General features: G+C 42.4%; 1 protein-coding gene across 1 annotated transcript in view; it reads left to right on the forward strand.

The window, feature by feature from the left end:
* Positions 1-2,397: 2,397 nt before the first annotated feature.
* Positions 2,398-22,583, forward strand: part of LOC124551047 (transcription initiation factor TFIID subunit 8-like) — a 44,634-nt gene continuing 24,448 nt past the window's right edge. Inside the window, exons 1-2 of the mRNA XM_047125911.1 lie at positions 2,398-2,524; positions 15,296-15,737. Of these exons, the coding sequence (XP_046981867.1) occupies positions 2,511-2,524; positions 15,296-15,737 (456 nt within the window). The 5' untranslated portion in view covers positions 2,398-2,510. The remainder of the gene's footprint in view (positions 2,525-15,295; positions 15,738-22,583) is intronic.

Consider the following 22,583-nt stretch of genomic DNA (forward strand, 5'->3'; position numbering starts at 1 on the left):
GCCGTGTGGTGGCGCTCGGTCTGCTATCATTGAAAGTGGTGACACGCGGGTCCGACATGTACTAATGGACCGCGGCCGATTTAAAGCTACCACCTAGCAAGTGTGGTGTCTGGCGGTGACACCACAGTTTTCCATCTGCCTCGGCAAATGCAGGCTGGTTCCCCTTATTCCGCCTCAGCTACACTATGTCTGTGATTGCTGCGCAAACAAGTTCTCCATGTACGCGTACACTACGATTACTTTACCACGCAACCATAGGGGTTACACTCATCTGATGTGAGACATTCCCTGTGGGGGGGAGGGGCGCCCAAGGAGGGCCAAACCGCACAATAACGCTGAGTTCAGTGTGGGGCAGCGGAGGGGTGAAGTGGACTTCGGTAGTCATTGTGGGGTTGTGGACCTCTGCGGCTGTGGCGGGGACGGAGCCTCTCTGTCATTTCTAGGTCCCCGGTTAACATAATATGACATAACACAATGGTAACCCCCCCAAAATTTAGTTTCCTTTACATAGTTGATTTTATCATCACTCAGTGATATATTTGGTACTGGTGGGTTTTTATTTTGGACTGTATAGAAAGTAATACCAGCTGTCTTTTTTATATTTAGGAGTAGTCTGTTTGAATTAAGCCATGAGTTTAGTTGTGCTGTGCTCCTGTTTATTGCACCTTGAAGATGTTCATTTGAGTCGGATATCATAGTTGTGGTATCATAAGCAAAGAGGAAGGTTCTGTTATTGTGTAAATTTAAGGGGAGGTCATTTACATAAAGTAAGAATAATAAGGGTCCCAACACTGAGCCTTGGGGAACTCCACATTCTGTGATTTGGGTAGATGACTGTACTGTATTAGCAATTCCTGGTCGATTGGTTACATTCATTTGGAGATACTGATTTCTGTCTTTGAGGTAGCTTTTAAACCAGTCATGGCCAGTGCCCTCATTCCATAGGAATAAATTTTTTGGAGCATTATATTGTGATTGACCATATCAAATGCATTTCTTAGGTCAAGAAAAATGCCTATGGCTGGAAACTTCTTGTCTACTAGTGTTAAGGCGTAATGTAGGAGTTTCTGTATTGCATCAGTTGTGGTTTTTCCTCCTTGGAAACCAAACTGAGCAGGTGATACGGCATATCTTTTTTTCAGAAATGAATTTAGTCTGTCTGCCATAGTGTATTCAAATATTTTGCTGGATACTGAGAGTACTGCTATTAGCCTGTAATTGCTGATATCATCTTTACTGCCTTTTTTATTAATGGGTATGATTTTTGCAGTCTTGAGTTTATTAGGAAATATGTCATTGAGGAATGAAGAGTTTATTATATGGGACAGTGTTTACTTACGAGATTGCTGCAGTTATGGAGAAGAAAGTAGGGGATCTCATCTTGTCCTGAAAAGGACTTTTTCCTTGATTTTTGTACGAATAATTTTTTTCTATTTCTGCTTCTGTTATTAGTAATAATAACAGCGTGTAATGATGGTTTGGCCCACCCGGTTGGCCGTGCGGTGTAACGCACCGCTTTCCGGGCAGGAAGGAACGCCTGGTCCCCGGCACAAAACCGCACGGAGGATTTGTGTTGAGGTCTGGTGAACCGGCCAGTCTGTGGATGGTTTTTAGGTGGTTTTCCATCTGCCTCGGCAAATGCTGGCTGGTTCCCCTTATTATGCCTCAGTTACACTATGTCGGCGATTGCTGCGCAAACAAGTTATCCACATACGCGTGCACCACCATTACTCTATCACGCAAAGATAGTGGTTACACTTGTCTGGTGTGAGTCGTTCCCTGGGGGCGGGGGTATCCACTGGGGGCCAAACCGCACAATAACCCTGTGTTCGGTATGGGGCGGCGGAGGGTTGAAGTGGACTGCAGTAGTCGTCGTGGGGTTGTGGACAACTGGGGCTGCGGCGGGGACGGAGCCTCTCCATCGTTTCTAGGTCCCCGGTTAACTACAATACAATGATGGTTTAGTATTTATTTAAATATAATTTTAGTCTTTTCAGAAGTATATATTCACCGCTCTGTAATAGTATGATTATTGCTGTAAATTAAATTAGTTTTTTACGAAAATACCGAGCGTGTTTATGTTTAGTTTCTTTCTTCAAAGCCAAAAATTGTGTCATTCTTGTTGAGTTTCCCGGAGTGTCGAGTTATCGAGAGTCCAGTTTTCAAGGTTCTAATGTTGATCATATGTCTCTAAAATGCTTAAAAATCTTTAAAGCTCACTATTTTTCATCTAAAAATTAGAAAATTTCCCAGTGTCGCCGGATATTTTTTACAAGTCAGCGCCCCGGCTAACGGCACCTCCAGTATAGGGATTTGATAACTTTTGACCGTAAGCGCCAGCAGAACTCAAGATCATATATAGGTAAGTGTGGCACACCTGCAAATAGTTGAACAAGTTTCGTTGTGACGTTAAACATCTTTGAGTATCACTTGGTTGTGTTGACGGGATGTGTTTACATTTTTAATAATATAATTTTACGACAGTGATGTGCAGTAGTTGAACTGACTTAATGTTTGTTGTTAAGTGAGTTGTTAAACAAATTTTTCCTAAGAACATACCATGTCGAAATTGCAGGTTACATTTCATATGTGTTCGTAGGGTTCTTTTGACAACTTAGCGTCTCTCTGTATATACATATAAAGTCTTTTTCGTCTCGTTTGTTTGTTTTCCTGCGGTACCATGTGTTTGAAACATTATCGTTTTCATCTTTAAATTGCGGATATTGTATAAATTCATCGGCTCACTCTATCTCTTTTGTGCGTAAAAATGGATTATAGCTGCGTAACTGTAGTTTACAAAATGGTTCAAATGGCTCTGAGCACTATGGGACTTAACATCTGTGGTCATCAGTCTCCAAGAACTTAGAACTACTTAAACCTAACTAACCTAAGGACATCACACACATCCATGCCTGAGGCAGTATTCGAACTTGCGACCGTAGCGGTCACGCGGTTCCAGACTGAAGCGCCTAGAACCGCACGGCCACACCAGCCGGCTGTAGTTTACATTTGGGAGTTATATAGAGCACCCAGCAATTACGATGTCTAACTTTTCAGTAAAAAATCTCACATCGGTTGTTAGCAGATTCCCTTATGTTCTCGTTTTTTTGCTGCTCGATGCATTCTACGGGTTTATAGCAGATAGTTAGGTTCCATGCTAAATAGCAGTTCTTATATTGAGAATTTACTGTTCTTTTTACGGTTTGTTTGTGTGAATCGTTTCTTTTTTTTATACCACACGTTCATATTTTTATTTCTTGTGTTTGTGCGTTTTGTTTACATTTCTAGGGCAGGGATGCCGGTATCTGTTTCCTGTAGTGTCAAACACAGGGCAAATCTTGGGACACAATGAGAAACAAGTCTAAACTATAAACAATGGACAAGGATAATATTTATTTATATGTCTTTAAACAAGAATCATCTCTCAATAATGAAGGGACTATCTAGTTAACACAGCACAAATCAACAATTCAAAATTAAGCTACAACCGACATAGTTTATTATAACAGGGCAAGTGGTGTCTGAGGGTGGGACATGATTAAGGAACTATCCTGACATTTGTCTAAGTGATTTAAGAAAACCCAAATCAGGATGGCTGGAGAGCAAGTCCATTTTCCAAATAACAGGTCGTTCTTGTAACAGCTGCACTGCTTCATTCCACTGGTCTCCGTTGCTCAGTGTTCTTTGATTTACACAATTTATTTCAGATAACTTCTAATATAAAACATAGTTTTGTTCATCATCATCACCGCACACACGAAGGGCATCTGCTGGTGTCCCCTGGATTGTGAAGATGATGCTTTGCCACTTGCACCAGCTCCAGTCCGTTCACAAAGCTGACTTTTGCCCGCATATATTGAGTTATGCTCCTCAGTCCACCTTAAAATCTGAGTCAATATGTCTCCATGATGAGTGAGATAATGAATTTGGAAAAATTACAAGAAATTACTGTCATGTAATTTGCATCTTGACACACGATTTCCTTGAGGAAGCAGTAAACCATGATCATGTATTGAAATGTGACAGCATGTTGTAGTTATCCTGTTTCGTTACTACCTCTAGTAATTTAGTTGTGTAGTACGCATTACTTATGAAGAAAGTTTTAGCTTCGTTTTTAAACAGATGTACTTTAGTAAATCTTTTCATTTCCTTTTTCAGTTTATTATACAAGGTATATATGAAAAGTTCAATGATTGGTCTCAGATAATATTAAGAAAACAAGAGTTACAAACAAAATACTTTCCCTTGTCTTCAGAGTAATCACCATTAGCTACAACACACTTCTGACATTGGGTTAAACCTGTCAGAAACTGTCAGCAAACACTTCTTGTGGTATTGCTCAGAGCACCGTGCTCATGCTTGTTGGATATCCGGATCATTGGAGATGAGACAAGATCTGGTGCTACTGATATGACCTGGAGATAAGCGACAGTAAATGGCACAGTGTCTGTTATCTTTCTCACCTCCCTCAGAAAGAAATTCGTAATGTATCCATCCCTTGCTGTCGAGAAATGTGATCCACATTGTCGTAATTTTGGATTTTATCAGCTGACTTGTTTTTTGGATACAGGTAAGACAGTGAACATCGTGCCTTTGACTGCTGCTTGGTCTGCAGATTGTGCTGGTAGCAGCAGGTGTCATTTCCTGTAATGATGTGGATGTGCAACAATGCATGGCCTCGGTGCTTCAAGCAATTCTACATGAAGCATTTGTTGATGGCTTACAGCATCTTTGCAATCAATGTCACAAGTTTGTTGTAGCTAATGGTGATTACTCTGAAGGCCAGTAAATGTATTTTGTTTGTAACTCTTGTTTCATTTGCCCTCTGAGACCATTCACTGAACTTCTCAGAAGCACCTACAGTTTTATTCCTTGGTATCATGTTCTGTTTTGAGCTTTTGGTTTCTCTTTCGTGGGTAAGTGTAAGTCCAAACGGCCCTTGTTCCATGATTATGTATAGAGCTATTACTGAGATATGTAGTGATGTTTATCCTGAAACGTACCATAGATTGATAGATTTACTCACTTGGTGCAGTAAGCATGCCCAATTTTTTAAACAGCTCTTTACAGTTAGACTGTCTATAACTTCTAGTTATTTACCATAATGGCCTTTTTCTGCAGTTTAAGAACTGCATCCATGTGCTATGCCTTCAGTCCCCAAAAAATAATTTCATAGCTAAGGAACGAGTGCATGTAGACACCACAAACCGTCAACTGTTACGAACTGATGGTCAAATTTTAACATGCTACTGACATCCTTTTTTGCCAATACCTCTGTGTATTCGTTCCATGTTAGCTGACAACCAGTGTTCATCCTTAAAAACTTTGTGTGTGTCTATGCGATAGAGTGGCTCCCCTTCTTTATGCTGAAGTGTTTACTGTTTGATTTCTTTTTGTTCAACATTAATATGTTACATACTGTCGAACTGTAAACATCCTTGAAGGTTTCACTTTCTTTCTGTAATAGGAGTTCTGATGTTTTATCAATGGCTATGAAGTAAAATGGCAAGGGCTAATAGAAATCCTTGGGTGACAGAAGAGACATTGAATTTTATTGATGAAAGGAGAAAATATAAAAATGCAGTAAATGAAGCAGGCAAAAAGGAATACAAATGTCTCAAAAATGAGATCGACAGGAAGTGTAAAATGGCTAAGCAGGGATGGCTAGAGGACAAATGTAAGGATGTAGAGGCTTGTCTCACCAGGTGTAAGATAGATACTGCCTACAGGAAAATTAAAGAGACCTTTGAAGAAAAGAGAACCACTTGTATGAATATCAAGAGCTCAGATGGAAACTCGGTTCTAAGCAAAGAAGGGAAATCAGAAAGGTGGATGGAGACTATAGAGTGCTTGTACAAGGGCGATGGACTTGAGGACAATATTATGGAAGTGGAAGAGGATGAAGATGAAGGTGAAATGGGAGATATGATACTGGGTGAAGAGTTTGACAGAGCACTGAGAGACCTAAGTCGAAACAAGGCCCCGGGAGTAGACAACATCCCATTAGAACTAATGACGGCCTTGGGAGAGCCAGGGCTAAAAAAACTCTACCTTTTAGTGAGCAAGATGTATGAGACAGGCGAAATACCCTCAGACTTCTCGAAGAATATAATAATTCCAATCCCAAAGAAAGCAGGTGTTGACAGACGTGACAATTACCGAACTATCAGTTTAATAAGCCATGGCTGCAAAATACTAACACGAATTCTTTACAGATGAATGGAAAAACTGGTAGAAGCCGACCGGGGGGAAGATCGGTTTGGATTCTGTAGAAATGTTGGAACACGTGAGGCAATACTGACCCTACGACTTATCTTAGAAGAAAGATTAAGGAAAGGCAAACCTACGTTTCTAGCATTTGTAGACTTAGAGAAAGCTTTTGACAATGTTGACTGGAATACTCTCTTTCAATTTCTGAAGGTGGCAGGAGTAAAATACAAGGAGCAAAAGGCAATTTACAGTTTGTACAGAAACCAGATTGCAGTTATAAGAGTCGAGGGGCATGAAAGGGAAGCAGTGGCTGGGAAGTGAGTGAGACAGGGTTGTAGCCTCTCCCCGATGTTATTCAATCTGTATATTGAGCAAGCAGTAAAGGAAACAAAAGAAAAATTCGGAGTAGGTATTAAAATCCATGGAGAAGAAGTAAAAACTTTGAGGTTCGCCAATGACATTGTAATTCTGTCAGAGACAGTAAAGGACTTGAAAGAGCAGTTGAACGGAATGGATAGTGTCTTGATAGGAGGGTATAAGATGAACATAAACAAAAGCAAAATGAGGATAATGGAATGTAGTCGAATTAAGTCAGGTGATGCTGAGGGAATTAGATTAGGAAATGAAACGCTTAAAGTAGTAAATGAGTTTTGCTATTTGGGGAGCAAACTAACTGATGATGGTGGAAGTAGAGAGGATATAAAATGTAGACTGGCAATGGCAAGGAAAGCGTTTCTGAAGAAGAGTAATTTGTTAACATTGAGTATAGATTTAAGTGTCAGGAAGTCGTTTCTGAAAGTATTTGTATGAAAGTGAAACGTGGACGATAAATAGTTTAGACAAGAAGAGAGTAGAAGCTTTCAAAATGTGGTGCTACAGAAGAGTGCTGAAGATTAGATAGGTAGATCACATAATTGATGAGGAGGTATTGAATAGAATTGGAGAGAAGAGAAATTTGTGGCACAACTTGACTAGAAGAAGGGATCGGTTGGTAGGGCATATTCTGAGGCATCAAGGGATCACCAATTTGGTATTGGAGGGTAAAAATCGTAGAGGGAGTCCAAGAGATGAATACACGAAGCAGATTCAGAAGGATGTAGGTTGCAGTAGGTACTGGGAGATGAAGAAGCTTGCACAGGATAGAGTAGCATGGAGAGCTGCATCAAACCAGTCTCTGGACTGAAGACAACAACAACAACAACATGATGTTACTGTCTTCAGCAAATAACTTTTTCTCGTGCTGTTGAAAGTCAGTGATAAATATTAAAAACAGAATTGGACCCAGTACTCTATGGTGAACAATACTTACAGTAGTGACATTAATTCAGGACACTTTGTAGACATTAACTGAATACTGCATTCAGGAGTTTATTTTAGTTGAAATATACGATACAATTCAGTACAAATTTTCAGAAAACATGCCATTATATCCACTAATAGAGAATTAAAGTTCAAATATTAGAATTTAACCAAAAATTTTAAAAATCAAACAAAATGCAGTCCAACAGTTTCAGAAAGTAACAGATTACATGACATAAAAGTTATTGCAATATTTCTTAGTATTTTGTAGTATATTTTTCTGTTTTAATCACTGCCTTGACTCTGTGTGGCATTGAGTCCACCTGATGTTGAAGGTCTTCTGGTTTGATCACTCTGAACCACGAACTGATGATGGCCTCTAGGGTCTGCAGCTCGTCATCTAATGGCTAGCGTTGCTACTTTTGTATTATGGGGTCCTGGGTTTGATTCCTGGCCGGGTTGGGGATTTTCTGTGCCTGGGGACTGGGTGTTCGTGTTGTCCTCATCATTCCATCCTCATTCATGATGGTGGCTAGATTGGATTGTGTACATTTTGGGAATGTGTAAGGGCACTAATGGCTACACAGTTGAGTCCCCCACAAACTAAAACATCATTGTCATCATGGGCTCTAGGAGCTCCCTCATGTTACTGGGCTTCTGTTGGGAAACAATGATTTTGTGAAACTATAAGTTCTCAATTGGATTGAGGTTGGGACTGTTGCCAGGCCAAGGCAGCACACTAATTTGATAGTCACTGAACTATTACATATTGATTTTCATGGTATGGCATGATGCATTGGCTTGCTGAAAGATGCACTGGTGGTTTTGACCTTCAAACAAATTGCATATAGAGGGAAGCAATTTCAATGCAAAGACTTCGCCATGGTACGTTTTTGTGGTAATGTTGCCCAATAACACTGCCAGATGTCTTGTGCCATGAGTTGCCACGCAGCCCCACCCCATGACACTGATGGTAAGCTTCATTATGGCAGTGTTGCACTGAGATAGTAAGCCTTTGCCTGGCCTACAATGTACAAAATGAACTTTCTCTCTTCCAAAGATCTAGTGCAGTCTGCTTGCACCCATTCCCTGTGTGCTAATACCCATTGCACACGTTTCTGCCTCTGCATTTCATTCAGGTAAGGCTCCTTCCTTCGAGTCCTTGCTTGCAAACCATTTTCACAAAGTTTCTGTCGGGTGATTGCATCAGAAACTTCAGCCCCTGATGTCTTCAAAAATCCCTTTATGTCTTTTGCAGTTGTCAATGACCTCCCAGAGTAAGACAGCAGATTCTACAAGAGTCTTGATTAGTCAATATTGGTTTTCATGGGGAGCAATTTTGATTGAACTATTTTCTTGATACCAGTTGCAAACTTTTCTCACACCCAATTTTTTAGCACCTTCACCCAACTTTTTGCCATTTCTGCATATGTATAATCTTCTTCACAGAGTGTTACTGCCTTACTCTGTTTAGTTTGTGACAAATCAAAACATATCAGTAGAGGAGACATCATTTTCAATCCGTAATCCATCTCAACTTAGCTCTCATTAAAGAAACCTGGCACTTCAACAACAACAATCTATTGCTACTACTGGAGTTACAACAATCATCACAATAAAGCAATAATATGCTTCCATTGATTGATATGTTGGAACAAAACACATTGGAAACATCTGCACAAGCAAATGAAACAGTGAAGTTTTTTAACTGTTATCATTCAACTATATTTATTCACTTTTAATAAAAAGTGTAACATCGCAGTCTCTAAAAATGATAAATACTGTGGAGGACATGCCACAAACAAAAAGAAAAGAAAAAAATGTTAATTTCGTACGCCAAAATGTACTTACATCTTGTGATGTTAAAATGAATGAACATTTCAACAAAATGTCCAGAATTAATACCTCTGCTGTATGTTTGTGTGTTTCTTGTCTGACAGTTGTTTTACTGAAATTTTACTATCAGCAGATGTGTGAACTATCTTCACCTTTTTCACCCTGTTTTCCAGCTAACACTGGAGCCACTTATTCACTGTTTCTCTTATACCGAGCACTTCTAACTTGTTTAGTAGTATTTTATGATCTAAAGCCTTGGTTGAGTCTAAGAATAACACAATTATCCAAGTCAGGAGCTTCAGGAATCACTTTTGTAACTCTGTAATGGCAGGTATAGTATTTCTCCCACTTTGGAAACTAAACTTCATTAAAAAGATTGTAATTATTCATGTAACTTAGTCTCTCTTCCATTACTGATTAGTTATTTTTGAGAATCAAGATGGCAGTGAAACTGGTTTGTAGATTTCAATGCTTTCCACATTACCTTTCTTTAACAAGGGTGCTTCCGGTTGACTGGGGTAATAGCTGAACTAAAGGACTCATTTGTTATGTTTGTTAATGGAGCTTGTGTCCTACCTATGCATGCCTGCAACTATGCCTGATGACTTCTTAATTTTAATTGTTTTTATTGTCTTTCTGACTTCAAGCTCTGTTGTGGGAACATAGTAAGTCACTGTGGGTGCTACACGTGTTTTAGGAAGATTTTGCTGTAGCTTTTCCACAGTACCAGAGAAATAATAATTTACAAAATTTGGTTATTCCTGAATGCTTTCTATTATTCTACCCTCATCTTTGATTTAATTGGATAGACACACGTATAAAAATAAGGTTTTTTCGTGTGCAAGCTTTCACAGCCAGTGCCTCCTTCTCATGACAGAAGGGTTGAACAGGAAGGACGAGGGATGAAGGAAAAGGACTGGGAGGTTTATAAAAAGCAGTAGAATTGAGAAAGTCACCCAGAATCTCAGGTCAGGGGAGATTTATCAGACAGGATGAGAAGGAAAGGGAATTAGTGGTTGGGAAGTGAGTGAGACAGGTTTGTAGCCTATATCTGATGTTATTCAATCTGTACCTTGAGCAAGTAGTAAGGAAGCCAAAGAGAAATTTGGAGATGAAATTAAAGTTCAGTGAGGAGAAATAAATACTTTGAGGTTTTTTGATGACGTTGTGTCAGAGACAGCAAAGGAGCTGGGAGACCAGGTAAACAAATGTTTTGGAAAAAAAAACCTTTAACATAAACATCAACAAAACTGAAACAACGTTAATGGAATGTAATCAAAGTAAATCAGCTGATACAGAAGGAACTAAATTAAGAAATGAGACAATAAAAGCAGTTACGGAGATTTGCTCTTCCAGAGGTTGCCCTCAGTATGCAAGATCCGGGCGGTCGCAGAGGGTGGGCTTACTGATAGTTGGGAGCTCCAATGTCAGGCGCGTAATGGGGCCCCTTAGGGATATGGCAGCAAGAGAGGGGAAGAAAACCAATGTGCACTCCTTGTGCACACCAGGGGGAGTCATTCCAGATGTGGAAAGAGTCCTTCCAGATGCCATGAAGGGTACAGTGTGCACCCATCTGCAGGTGGTCCCTCATGTCGGCACCAATGATGTGTGTCGCTATGAATCGGAGGAAATCCTCTTCTGGCTTCCGGCGGCTATCTGATTTGGTGAAGACTGCCAGTCTCGCTAGCGGGATGAAAGCAGAGCTCACGATCTGCAGCATTGTCGACAGTACTGACTGCGGACCTTTCGTACAGAGCCGAGTGGAGGGTCTGAATCAGAGGCTCAGACGGTTGTGTGACCGTGTGGGCTGCAGATTCCTCGACTTGCACCATAGGGTGGTGGGGTTTCGTGTTCCGCTGGATAGGTCAGGAGTCCACTACACACAGCAGGTGGCTGCACGGGTAGCAGGGGTGGGGCGTGGACTGGGCGGTTTTTTAGGTTAGATGGCCTCGGGCAAGTACAGAAAGGGCAACAACTTCAAAGGGTGCGGGGCAAAGTCAGGACATGCAGGGACCAAGCAGCAATCGGTATTGTAATTGTAAACTGTCGAAGCTGCGTTGGTAAAGTACTGGAACTTCAAGTGCTGATAGAAAGCACCGAAGCTGAAATCGTTATAGGTACGGAAAGCTGGCTGAAGCCAGAGATAAATTCTGCCGAAATTTTTACAAAGGCACAGACGGTGTTTAGAAAGGATAGATTGCATGCAACCAGTGGTGGCGTGTTTGTCACTGTTAGTAGTAGTTTATCCTGTAGTGAAGTAGAAGTAGATAGTTCCTGTGAATTATTATGTGTGGTGGTTACACTCAACAACCGAGCTAGGTTAATAATTGGCTGCTTTTATCGACCTCCCATCTCAGCAGCATTAGTGGCAGAACAACTGAGAGAAAATCTGGAATACATTTCACATAAATTTTCTCAGCATGTTATAGTCTTGGGTGGAGATTTCAATTTACCAGATATAGACTGGGACACTCAGATGTTTAGGACGGGTGGTAGGGACAGAGCATCGAGTGGCATTATACTGAGTGCACTATCCGAAAATTACCTCGAGCAATTAAACAGAGAACCGATTCGTGGAGATAACATCTTGGACCTACTGATAACAGACAGACCCGAACTTTTCGACTCTGTAAGCGCAGAACAGGGAATCAGTGATCATAAGGCCATTGCAGCATCCCTGAATATGGAATTAAATAGGAATGTAAAAAAAGGGAGGAAGGTTTATCTGTTTAGCAAGAGTAATAGAAGGCAGATTTCAGACTGCCTAACAGATCAAAACGAAAATTTCTGTTCTGACACTGACAATGTTGAGTGTTTAGGGAAAAAGTTCAAGGCAATCATAAAATGTGTTTTATACAGGTACGTGCCGAGTAAAACTGTGAGGGACGGGAAAAACCCACTGTGGTTCAACAACAAAGTTAGGAAACTGCTGCGAAAGGAAAGAGAGCTTCACTGCAAGTTTAAATGCAGCCAGAAGCTCTCAGACAAACAGAAGCTAAACGTTCAGTGAATTTGAAAGTAAAATTCTATGTACCGACTTGACAGAAAATCCTAGGAATTTCTGGTCTTATGTTAAATCAGTAAGTGCCTCGAAACAGCATATCCAGACACTCTGGGATGATTGCATTGAAACAGAGGATGACACACCTTTTTACAAAGCTGTTTCACAGAGGAAGACTGCACTGCAGTTCCTTCTCTAAATCTTCGCACAAACGGAAAAATGGCTGACATCAAAATAAGTGTCCAAGGAATAGAAAAGCAACTGAAATTACTCAACAGATGAAAGTCCACTGGACCTGATGGGATACCAATTGAATTCTACACAAAGTTCGCGAAAGAACTTGCCCTCCTTCTAACAGCCATGTACCGCAAGTCTCTAGAGGAATGGAAGGTTCCAAATGATTGGAAAAGAGCACAGGTAGTCCCAGTCTTCAAGAAGGGTCGTCGAGCAGATGCGCAAAACTGTAGACCTATATCTGTGACATCGATCTGTTGTAGAATTTTAGAACATGTTTTTTTGCTTACATATCATGTCATTTCTGGAAACCCAGAATCTACTCTGTAGGAATCAACATGGATTCCGGAAACAGCGATCGTGTGAGACCCAACTCGCTTTATTTGTTCATGAGACCCAGAAAATATTAGATAGAGGCTCCCAGGTAGATGCCATTTTCTTTGACTTCTGGAAGGCGTTCGATACAGTTCCGCACTGTCGCCTGATAAAGTAAGAGCCTACGGAATATCAGACCAGCTGCGTGGCTGGATTGAAGAGTTTTTAGCAAACAGAACACAGCATATTGTTCTCAATGGAGAGATGTCTACAGATGTTAAAGTAACCTCTGGCGTGCCACAGGGGAGTGTTATGGGACCATTACTTTTCACAATATATATAAATGACGTAGTAGATAGTGTCGGAAGTTCCATGCGGCTTTGCGCGGATGATGCTGTGGTATACAGAGAAGTTGCAGCATTAGAAAATTGCAGCGAAATTCAGGAAGATCTGCAGCGGATAGGCACTTGGTGCAGGGAGTGGCAACTGACCCTTAACATAGACAAATGTAATGTATTGCGAATACATAGAAAGAAGGATCCTTTATTGTATGATTATATGATAGTGGAACAAACACTGGTAGCAGTTACTTCTGTAAAATATCTGGGAGTATGCGTGCAGAACGATTTGAAGTGGAATGATCATATAAAATTAATTGTTGGTAAGGCGGGTGCCAGGTTAACATTTATTGGGAGAGTCCTTAGAAAATGTAGTCCATCAACAAAGGAGATGGCTTACAAAACACTCGTTCGACCTATACTTGAGTATTGCTCATCAGTGTCGGATCCGTACCAAGTCGGGTTGACAGAGGAGATAGAGAAGATCCAAAGAAGAGTGGCGCATTTTGTCACAGGGTTATTTGGTAAGCGTGGTAGCGTTACGGAGATGTTTAGCAAACTCAAGTGGCAGACTCTGCAAGAGAGGCTCTCTGCATCGCGGTGTAGCTTGCTGTCCAGGTTTTGAGAGGGTGCGTTTCTGGATGAGGTATCGAATATATTGCTTCCCCCTACTTATACCTCCCAAGGAGATTACGAATGTAAAATTAGAGAGATTCGAGCGCGCCCAGAGGCTTTCAGACAGTCGTTCTTCCCGCGAACCACACACGACTGGAAGAGGAAAGGGAGGTAATGACAGTGGCATGTAAAGTGTCCTCTGCCCCACACCGTTGGGTGGCTTGCAGAGTATAAATGCAGATGAAGATGTAGATGTAAGCAGCAAAATAACTGATGATGACTTTGAGTGGATATAAAATGCCAACTGGCTGTAGTGTGGAAAACATCTTTGAAAAAGAGTAATTTCTTAACACCTAATATAAATTAAAGTTTAGGAAGTATTTTCTGAAGGTATTTCTCTGGGGGTGTAGCATTTTATGAAAATGAAACAAGAACTTTAGAAATGTGAAACTTCAGAAGAATGCTGAAGATCAGATGGGTAGATGGAGTAAGTAATGAGGAGGTACTGAATGATATTGGAGAAAATAGAAATTTACAGCACAACTTTACTAGAAGAGGGATCAGTTGAAAGGACACATCTGGAAGTATCAAGGAATTATCAGTTTGGTAATGGAGGGAGTGTGGGGACTAAAAATTGTTGAGGGAGACCAGTGGATGAACACAGTAAGCAGATTCAAGTGGATGTAGGTTGCAGTAGTTATTTGTGAATGGAGATATTTGTACGGGATGGAGTAGTCTGGAGAGCTGCATCAAACCACTCTTTGGACCGAAGACCACATCATTATCGTCATCATCTTGTATCTGTAATGTCTTTTGTTTCAGACATATCCAAATCAGCACACACCATTTTGATCCTGCAGCAACTATGAATCAAGACACAAAGGACTGCAGTGCGCTTTGGTTTATACCAGTGGGTTAGGTTGAAAATTTGTGCCAGGCCGGGATTCGTACTCAGGTCTCCTGCATACCAGGTAGTTGTGCTGACCACTATGCCATCAGGACGTAGTGGTCACCACAACTGCACTGACTACCCTAGCACATCTCACATCGGACCCAAATTCTCAACTTTTGATCCTGCAGCCACTAAAGAATTAAAGACATTAACAAATTTGTGCTTGGTCTGGCACAAATTTTTAACTTGCTCCATTGATATAAATCAGTGCCCACTGGCAGCCATGGCTTTAATTCCTTTGTGTCTGAAATGACATTCTAATGTTCTTATTGACACCATCCGTCGTTTGTTTGACGAAGCTCGTATATCCTCTGTGCTAATGATGTCATCAGCCTGTTATTGATGTACAGCATTGTTTACTGACTCTCGTTACATATAAGGTAGCTTGTAATTGGTATTAGCAGTCCACAGTATAATCCTTGTTGCCAGGGCGCGTTAATGCCATTTACTTTTACACGGTAGTTGTGTGATTTTCTGAAACGTCACTCCACGCAGCCGTCAGATGTCCGGCATGGACAGCCACCACCACGGCCCGATGCAGGCGGTGCAGCAGCCACAGGGTGGGGCGGGCAGCCTGGCGACACAGGCGCAGCTCCAGCAGCAGCAACAGGCGCAGCAGCAGCAGGCGCAGCTGCCGTGGGAAGCGCGCCGCCGTGCCCTGCATGCCGCCGTCTGCTGCCTGCTGGCGGAACTCGGCACTGAGGCCGCCGACCGTGCCGCCCTCGAGTCCCTTGTCGAGGCTGTTCAGTCATTCGTCTGGGAGGTCGGCAACAGCAGCCGGGCGTATTGCGAGCTGGCTGGCCGCACACAACCACTGCTGGGCGACGTAGTGGTGGCGCTCGTCAACATAGGCTTCCCGCTCGAGGGCCTCGAGGCGCATGCCCGCCGTCCCGGTCGGTCCGTTCTGTCACCGCCCACACATGCCTCGCAGCATAAGGTAGCTGTCTTGATGTGTAAATCTACATTCATCTCCACCTCCATATCCACATACATACTCTGGATATCACGTTAAAATATATGACAGAAAATATTTCCATCATACCACTTATACGTTGTGATCAAAAAGTAATGGGAATTTTTGTTTTTCATAAAGAATCTTTACTTATTCATCAGTATTAACTTTGTCCCCTTCAAAGTAATCCCCTACAGATATATAATAACACTTGTGCCAGTGCTTTTTCCAACCGTAGAAGCACTTCTGTATCTCACTTTTTGTTATGGTGTTCAACTCCTTCAGTGATTCTGTTTTTATCTCTGTAATGGTGGCAAAACAACATCCTTTCATTGTTCTCTTCAGTTTCAGGAATAGAAAGAAACGCAGGGGGCTATGTCCAGCAAATACGGTGGCTGAGGCAACGCAACAGTTTTGTTTTTTGCCAAAAAACCATGAACAAGCATTGAGGTGTGATGTAATTTCCACAAGTGGTTTTGCCACAGTTCTGATCATTTCGTTTGGATTGCTTCATGCAAATGCTGCATAACTTCCTGGTAGTATTCCTTATTGACTGTAGAACCATTAGGTAGGAACCAATGATGCACTATCCCATTGTAATAAAAGAAAACAGTGAGAAGAACCGCCACATGTGATCAAACGTGTCAAATCTTTTTTTTATTTTGGCTCTTTGGGCAGTTTCCATTGGGATGATTGGGCCTTGGTTTCGACATCATATCCATATACTCATGCTTTGTCACTGATTATAACCTTCTGTACAAGTTCTGGATCATTGATGAATTCATTCGGCACTACCTGAGCGATGTTTGCATGATGTCGATTTTGGTCAAAATTCAACAGTTTTACAACAAACTTTGCTGCTACATGTTTCATGCCCAAAACATCTGAAAAAATTGCTTGGAATGAGCCAAGGGATATTCCAACATCATCAGCAACCTCTCTGATGATCTGGCGATTTTACAGAACCATTTTCATCACTTTTTCCACATTGTCATCAGCAATTGATGTGCTAGGATGTCCAGGGCTGACATTGCCTTCAACATTTTCTTGACCCTCTGTGCAGTGTTTATACTGCTCGTAAACTCTTGTCTTACTCATGGTAGATTTGCCAAAAGCCGCAGTCAACATTTCAAATGTGGTGCTGCACTTTATTCCATTTTTCAAGTAAAATGTAATGTGAATTCTTTGATGCATCTTTTTCGGAAGCAAGAATTCTCGAAACACTCGAAAACATGTATAATCTTTTCAACTGTCAACAAAACACTAGATAGTCAAAACAGCTGAAAATGCAGACATACATCGGGAACATCCACACCAAAAAAATAAAAAAAGTTTTTGAAATCAGATGTAAAAGCTCGCAAAATTGAAAAATTGTCATTAGTTCTTGATCTCACCTCTTAAGTGGTTATGGTATATTCCTAGATTAATCACTTAGAACTGGTTCTTGAAACTTTGTTTAGCAACATTGGATGGTCCCAAGGCTGCGGTGCGAATGGATGGAGAACTCAGTAAATGGTTTAGCATTAGTATAGCAGTCAGGGTCCCCTCTCTACAATGCTTTTTAATCTGACTCTTGAACCAGCCATTCAGAAGCTTCAAATAGCTGGTGACATAGGCACAAAGTCAACCCAGATATGTGTATATGCTACTGATGTAACATTATTAACAGAAGAAGAGTTTCACGGGAGAGAACAGTAGGTGAGCTGAAAGAAGCCACCCTACCTAGAGGCCTTGCCTTGGTAAACTATCAGCAGCTGGTTTCAATTGTGAACTTGCACAGAACTTTGACTATCTGGGACCTGATATTAATAGGACAAATTCCATGCCAACAGAAATAAAACAGTGCATCCTAAATGGTAATAAATGCTTCCACACATTTAAGAAATTGTTGACCTTAGGTTGTTAAATAGGCAACTGAAACTTCAAATTTATAAGGTCATGATCAGGCCAGTTGCAAACTACAGACGTGAAACATGGACACTAACAAGTGCTGATGAGCAGCAGCTCAGGATATGTAGACACAGCATTCTGCACAAGATCTATGGGGCATTTCAGAAAAACAATGATTTCTGGAGATCTAGAACAAACACAGAGCTGGATCACCTCATACAAGGAGCTCACATTGTAAGAACAATAAGAAGTATGCGAATAGCTTGGTTTGGACATGTCCTTGGGATGAATACTTCACAAACAATTAAAAAGGTTTTTGAATGTAGGCCAGCTAGAAAAAGACAGATACCAAGCGAACAAAAGTGTGGATGGACAATGTGGAAGAAGATGTAAAATCTCTCAGAGGACAGTGGAGAACTGTGCTGGAGAGGGTAAAATGGAAGAAACTTGTTGAAAAGACTAAGACCTGTGCAGGGTTGTAATGCCATGAGAAGAAGTGGTTTTGAACTCTGTTACACATCATTCTGAGATCCAATAAAAAAAGAAGAGTGGGGGGGTTAATGGTATGAAGGCGATTGTAATGTGATACGAAGTAAACTGTCATTATTTGTATTTTTTATGTCACATTGGAGTGTACTGTGTTCTATTGTACCACTTTCTGCTTTGTTATTAGATGTTGGATCTGAGGTTGATCTGTAACAAAGATCGTTGTAATAAATATACAAAGTAGTGCAGACATAATCTCTCTTTACAAGAAATTCTGGTATGGTTCCTGGGGAAATGACGGAGCTGATTTTCTTCCCTATCTTTGCCCATATTGACCTTGTGCCTCATTCGTGATGATTGGTCATTAATTGGACATTACACTCCCGGCTACTTTCCTTACTTCCATCCTTAAAGCAGTAGTACCTTTTTGATCTCAATAGCCAATAAAGTTTGTTTTTTTTCTCTGCTCATTGGGATACAAAGTGAAGAGAAAAGGTTTGAGGGCATCAGGGGCCACCTCCAGTATCTTAGCTGTGATGGTGAAATGATCTGTAGTTCAGTTTAGCTTTGCTATTTGCATGTTCTGTGGATCATAACTGAGACATCTCTCTGGGATGTGAATGAAACCAGTTACAGTTATACTGCACTTTCTCAGTTAAAATTGTGGCAACGTCAGGTAATTTACTATATGATGGCCTTAAGCTACCCTCATACCTCCCTTCATATATTAATTTATTCTTAACTGTGTTCTCTCTCTCTCTCTCTCTCTCTCTCTCTCTCTCTCTCTCTCTCTCTCACACACACACACACACACACACACACCATATTATTACACATTCACAGTTTATTCAGTGGAGTAGAAGTAACTGTCAAGCAGATACGATTCCAGTTTGTGTTTGTAATTAATTATACTACTACTACTACTAATAATAATAATATTCCTTGGCACTACGGCCCTTGTAGGGCCTTGGCATCCTGGACAATCACTGCCCACTCTTCTCTGCTGGCTGCCTTGGATGTCCATGTTCTAATTCTCAAGTCCTGCTCCATGTTATCTAGCCATTTGGTCCTTGGTCTGCCCCTTATATGATGTCCACTGGGCTTTCCTTTGAAAACTTGCTTGACTGTGCTGTTCTCCACCATTCTTTCTACATGTCCCAACCAATGTTACTCTTTCCCCCCTGTGGGCCCAGGAGTTTGAATAGGCCTGAGGTATTCCTGCCTATCGTAAGAGGTGACTAAAAGAAGTCTCACACATTTTGACTTTTATGTGATGGTCCCCTGTAGGGTTTGACCTCCATTTTTCAAAATTTTTGTGAAGAGCGAGCCAGTTGGGTAAGGGCACTTTACATGGTGCATCGTGTCCATCATGCACTGAGACCTATCACAGCCTTCGTCGACGTGGATCTGCACTTCTGCTCATTCTCCAACTGTTGGGTGAGGTCACCCTCCAGGGTGCGTATTTTTCCATCAACTGTGCAGTATCATTTTCTATGCTGACGATGATAATAGACTTGTTTGCTTGGTTGCACCTGATACCCAGCATGGTAGCCACTCCGTTGTGGTGGAGCCGCCATGTACCCTGTTGGTTGTAGCCTCCTGACCATACAGGGATCGCTCTGCTAATGCCTACACTGTTAACTCTCCATGTATGTCCCTGGGGCATCGGGTCTCCCGGCAATGACTATCTTGCCAGGTGGCCTTTGCTGCAGCTGGGTGGCGCCCATGGAGAGTGTTCCTGGTTGGAGTGGGTGGCATCAGGGTGGGTGACACGTGATGAAGCTTAGTACATCATCTCTTGGTGGTGGTCAAACACTAGCAGTCTGTAAGCGTTTACAGGCTCAATTCAATGCACAGAAGTACTACCCCAAATCGTTCCCCTCCCTGGCCACACCATGGGAGGAACGTCAGGCTAAGGATGGCAGTGGCTCTTATTTGCCCCTGTACCTTGTATGTTCAAGAGATGATGGGGAATCTTTCATGACGATGAAGTCTCAGTTTTGTGTTGAACATTAAGTGGACAAGTTTGGGGAGGTGGAGGGCTAGTCCAAAATGAGATCTGGGTCAGTCTTGATCAAAACAGCATCCTCTGCCCAGTCATGGGCGTTACTCATTTGTGACAAGCTGGGGAATGTTTCTGTAACCATCGCGCCCCATAAGGGCTTAAATATGGTCCAGAGTATCATATTTCACAGTGACCTTCTGTTGCGATCTGAGAGCTGCATGCCAATTTAGAGCAGAGAGTGTCTATTGGGATCCGAGGGATAATCAGGTTGCCACCAGTGCCTTCATCTTGGCCTTCGAGGGTGACACATTACCCGAGAAGGTCAAGGTGATGGTCTACCGGTGTGATGTAAAGCCATATATCCCTCCCCCGATGCAGTGCTTTAAGTGCCATAAGTCCTCTTGCTGTACTTCCAGCGTCACATGTCGAGATTGCGGATGCCGACCACATCCCAATACTCCATGTGCCCCGCCTCCCAACTGTGTCAACTGCATAGAGCACCATTTGCCTTTCTCACCTGATTGCAGGATTCTCCAGAAAGAAAGGAAAACCATGGAGTACAATACCCTGGACTGACTGACCTACACTGAGGCTAACAGGAAATTTGAATGCCTACATCCTGTACGTATGACATCATCTTATGCCGCCACTACAGCAGTTCTAGCCCTATCAGCTCTGCCAACCCCAGTCACCTCTCAGAGCCAGAAGACTACACCTACCCCCTTGATGGTGGGGGGCACTTCCCTCCCTGTTGCTGCTGCACAACCTACTTTGGGAGCAACACTCCCCCCCAACAATCGGGCATATCAGTCCCCACTTCTGAGCCAGAGAAGTAAGTTTTCTTTGGCTCCTCTTGCTATGAAGGGGTCCCTTGGGTCACTCCCTTCTCAGGTTTCTGCCAGTGGGAAAGATGACGCCCGCCAATGGCTGAAGAGCCCAAAAGCAGCTGGTCGTAGGGCTTCACGCTCATCCTCAGTCCCGGAGACTGGATCAGTGAAGTGCTCCCAGCCAGGGAAACCCAAGGAGCAGCAAGAGAAATCCAAGAAGAAGGTCCCCAAGACCAAGGGAATTGTGGTGGCACTCACGTCTGCGGATTGGGTGGAGATTCTGGCATCCACTGAGGAGCTAGATCTCGCCGGACCCTCACACACAATGGATATAGACTGCTCAGGCAAAAAGTCGGTGGAGCAGGTGACCCTGAGGCATTAACTACCTCATTGAATGTTCCATATCTTTCCCTGTCTCACGACGATGTCATCCTCCAGTGGAATTGTGGCGGTTTTTTCCACTGCCTGTCAGAGCTACAGCAACTGTTAAGCTTTTCACCTGCTTTCTGCATTGCCCTCCAGGAAACCTGGTTCCCAGCAATGCGGACCTGCCCTCTGCGGCTATAAGGGATACTACAGGAAACATAGCGACTATAATCGAGTGTCAGGTGAAGTTTGCATTATGTCCTAAACTCAGTCTGTAGTGAACCTGTGCCCCTTCAAACCCCTCTTGAAGCTGTGGCTGCCAAAATAAGGATGACACAGGAAATAACTGTCTACAATGTATATCTTCCTCCAGATGGTGCAATATCCCTGAATGTATTAACTGCACTGATTGATCAACTCCCTAAACCTTTCCTACTTTTGGGAGATTTTAATGCCCACAGCCCCTAGTGGGGTGGTACCGTGCTTACTGGCCGAGGCACAGATGTTGAAACTTTACTGTCACAGTTTGACCTCTGCGTCTTAAATACTGGGGCCGCCACACATTTCTGTGTGCCTCATGGTGGTTACTCAGTCATTGATTTATCAATATGCAGCCCAGAAGTTCTCCCATCTATCCACTGGAGAGCACATGACGACGTGTGTAGTAGTGTCCCCTTCTACATCTTCCTGTCACTGCCCCGGCATCAGGCCCACGGACACCTGCACAGATGGGCTTTAAACAAGGCGGACTGGGAAACTTTCACTTCTGCTGTCACCGTTGAATCTCCTCCACAAGGGAACATCGATGTGATGGTTGTACAGGTGGCTACAACAATCGTTTCTGTGGCAGAAAACACAATCCCAGGGTCTTTAAGGTGCCCCTGGCGAAAGGCAGTCCCTTGGTGGTTGCCGGAACTTGCTGAGGTAATTAAAGTGTGTTGGCGAGCTCTACAGCGACATAAGCGGCACACTTCCCTAGAGCACCTTATAGCCTTTAAATGGCTCTGTGCCCGCGTTTGCCATTTTATCAAACGACGGAAGCAGGAGCGTTGGGAGAGATATGTTGGGTGCCATACGTCACCTTCCCAAGTCTGGACAAAGATCAAATGTGTCTTCGGGTACCAGACCCCAACAGGTGTTCCTAGTGTTAACATTCAGGGTGTTTCAAAAATGACCGATATATTTGAAACGGCAATAAAAACTAAACGAGCAGCGATAGAAATACACCGTTTGTTGCAATATGCTTGGGACAACAGT

Source organism: Schistocerca americana, chromosome 9 (genome assembly GCF_021461395.2).
Source record: "Schistocerca americana isolate TAMUIC-IGC-003095 chromosome 9, iqSchAmer2.1, whole genome shotgun sequence".
Taxonomy (NCBI): domain Eukaryota; kingdom Metazoa; phylum Arthropoda; class Insecta; order Orthoptera; family Acrididae; genus Schistocerca; species Schistocerca americana.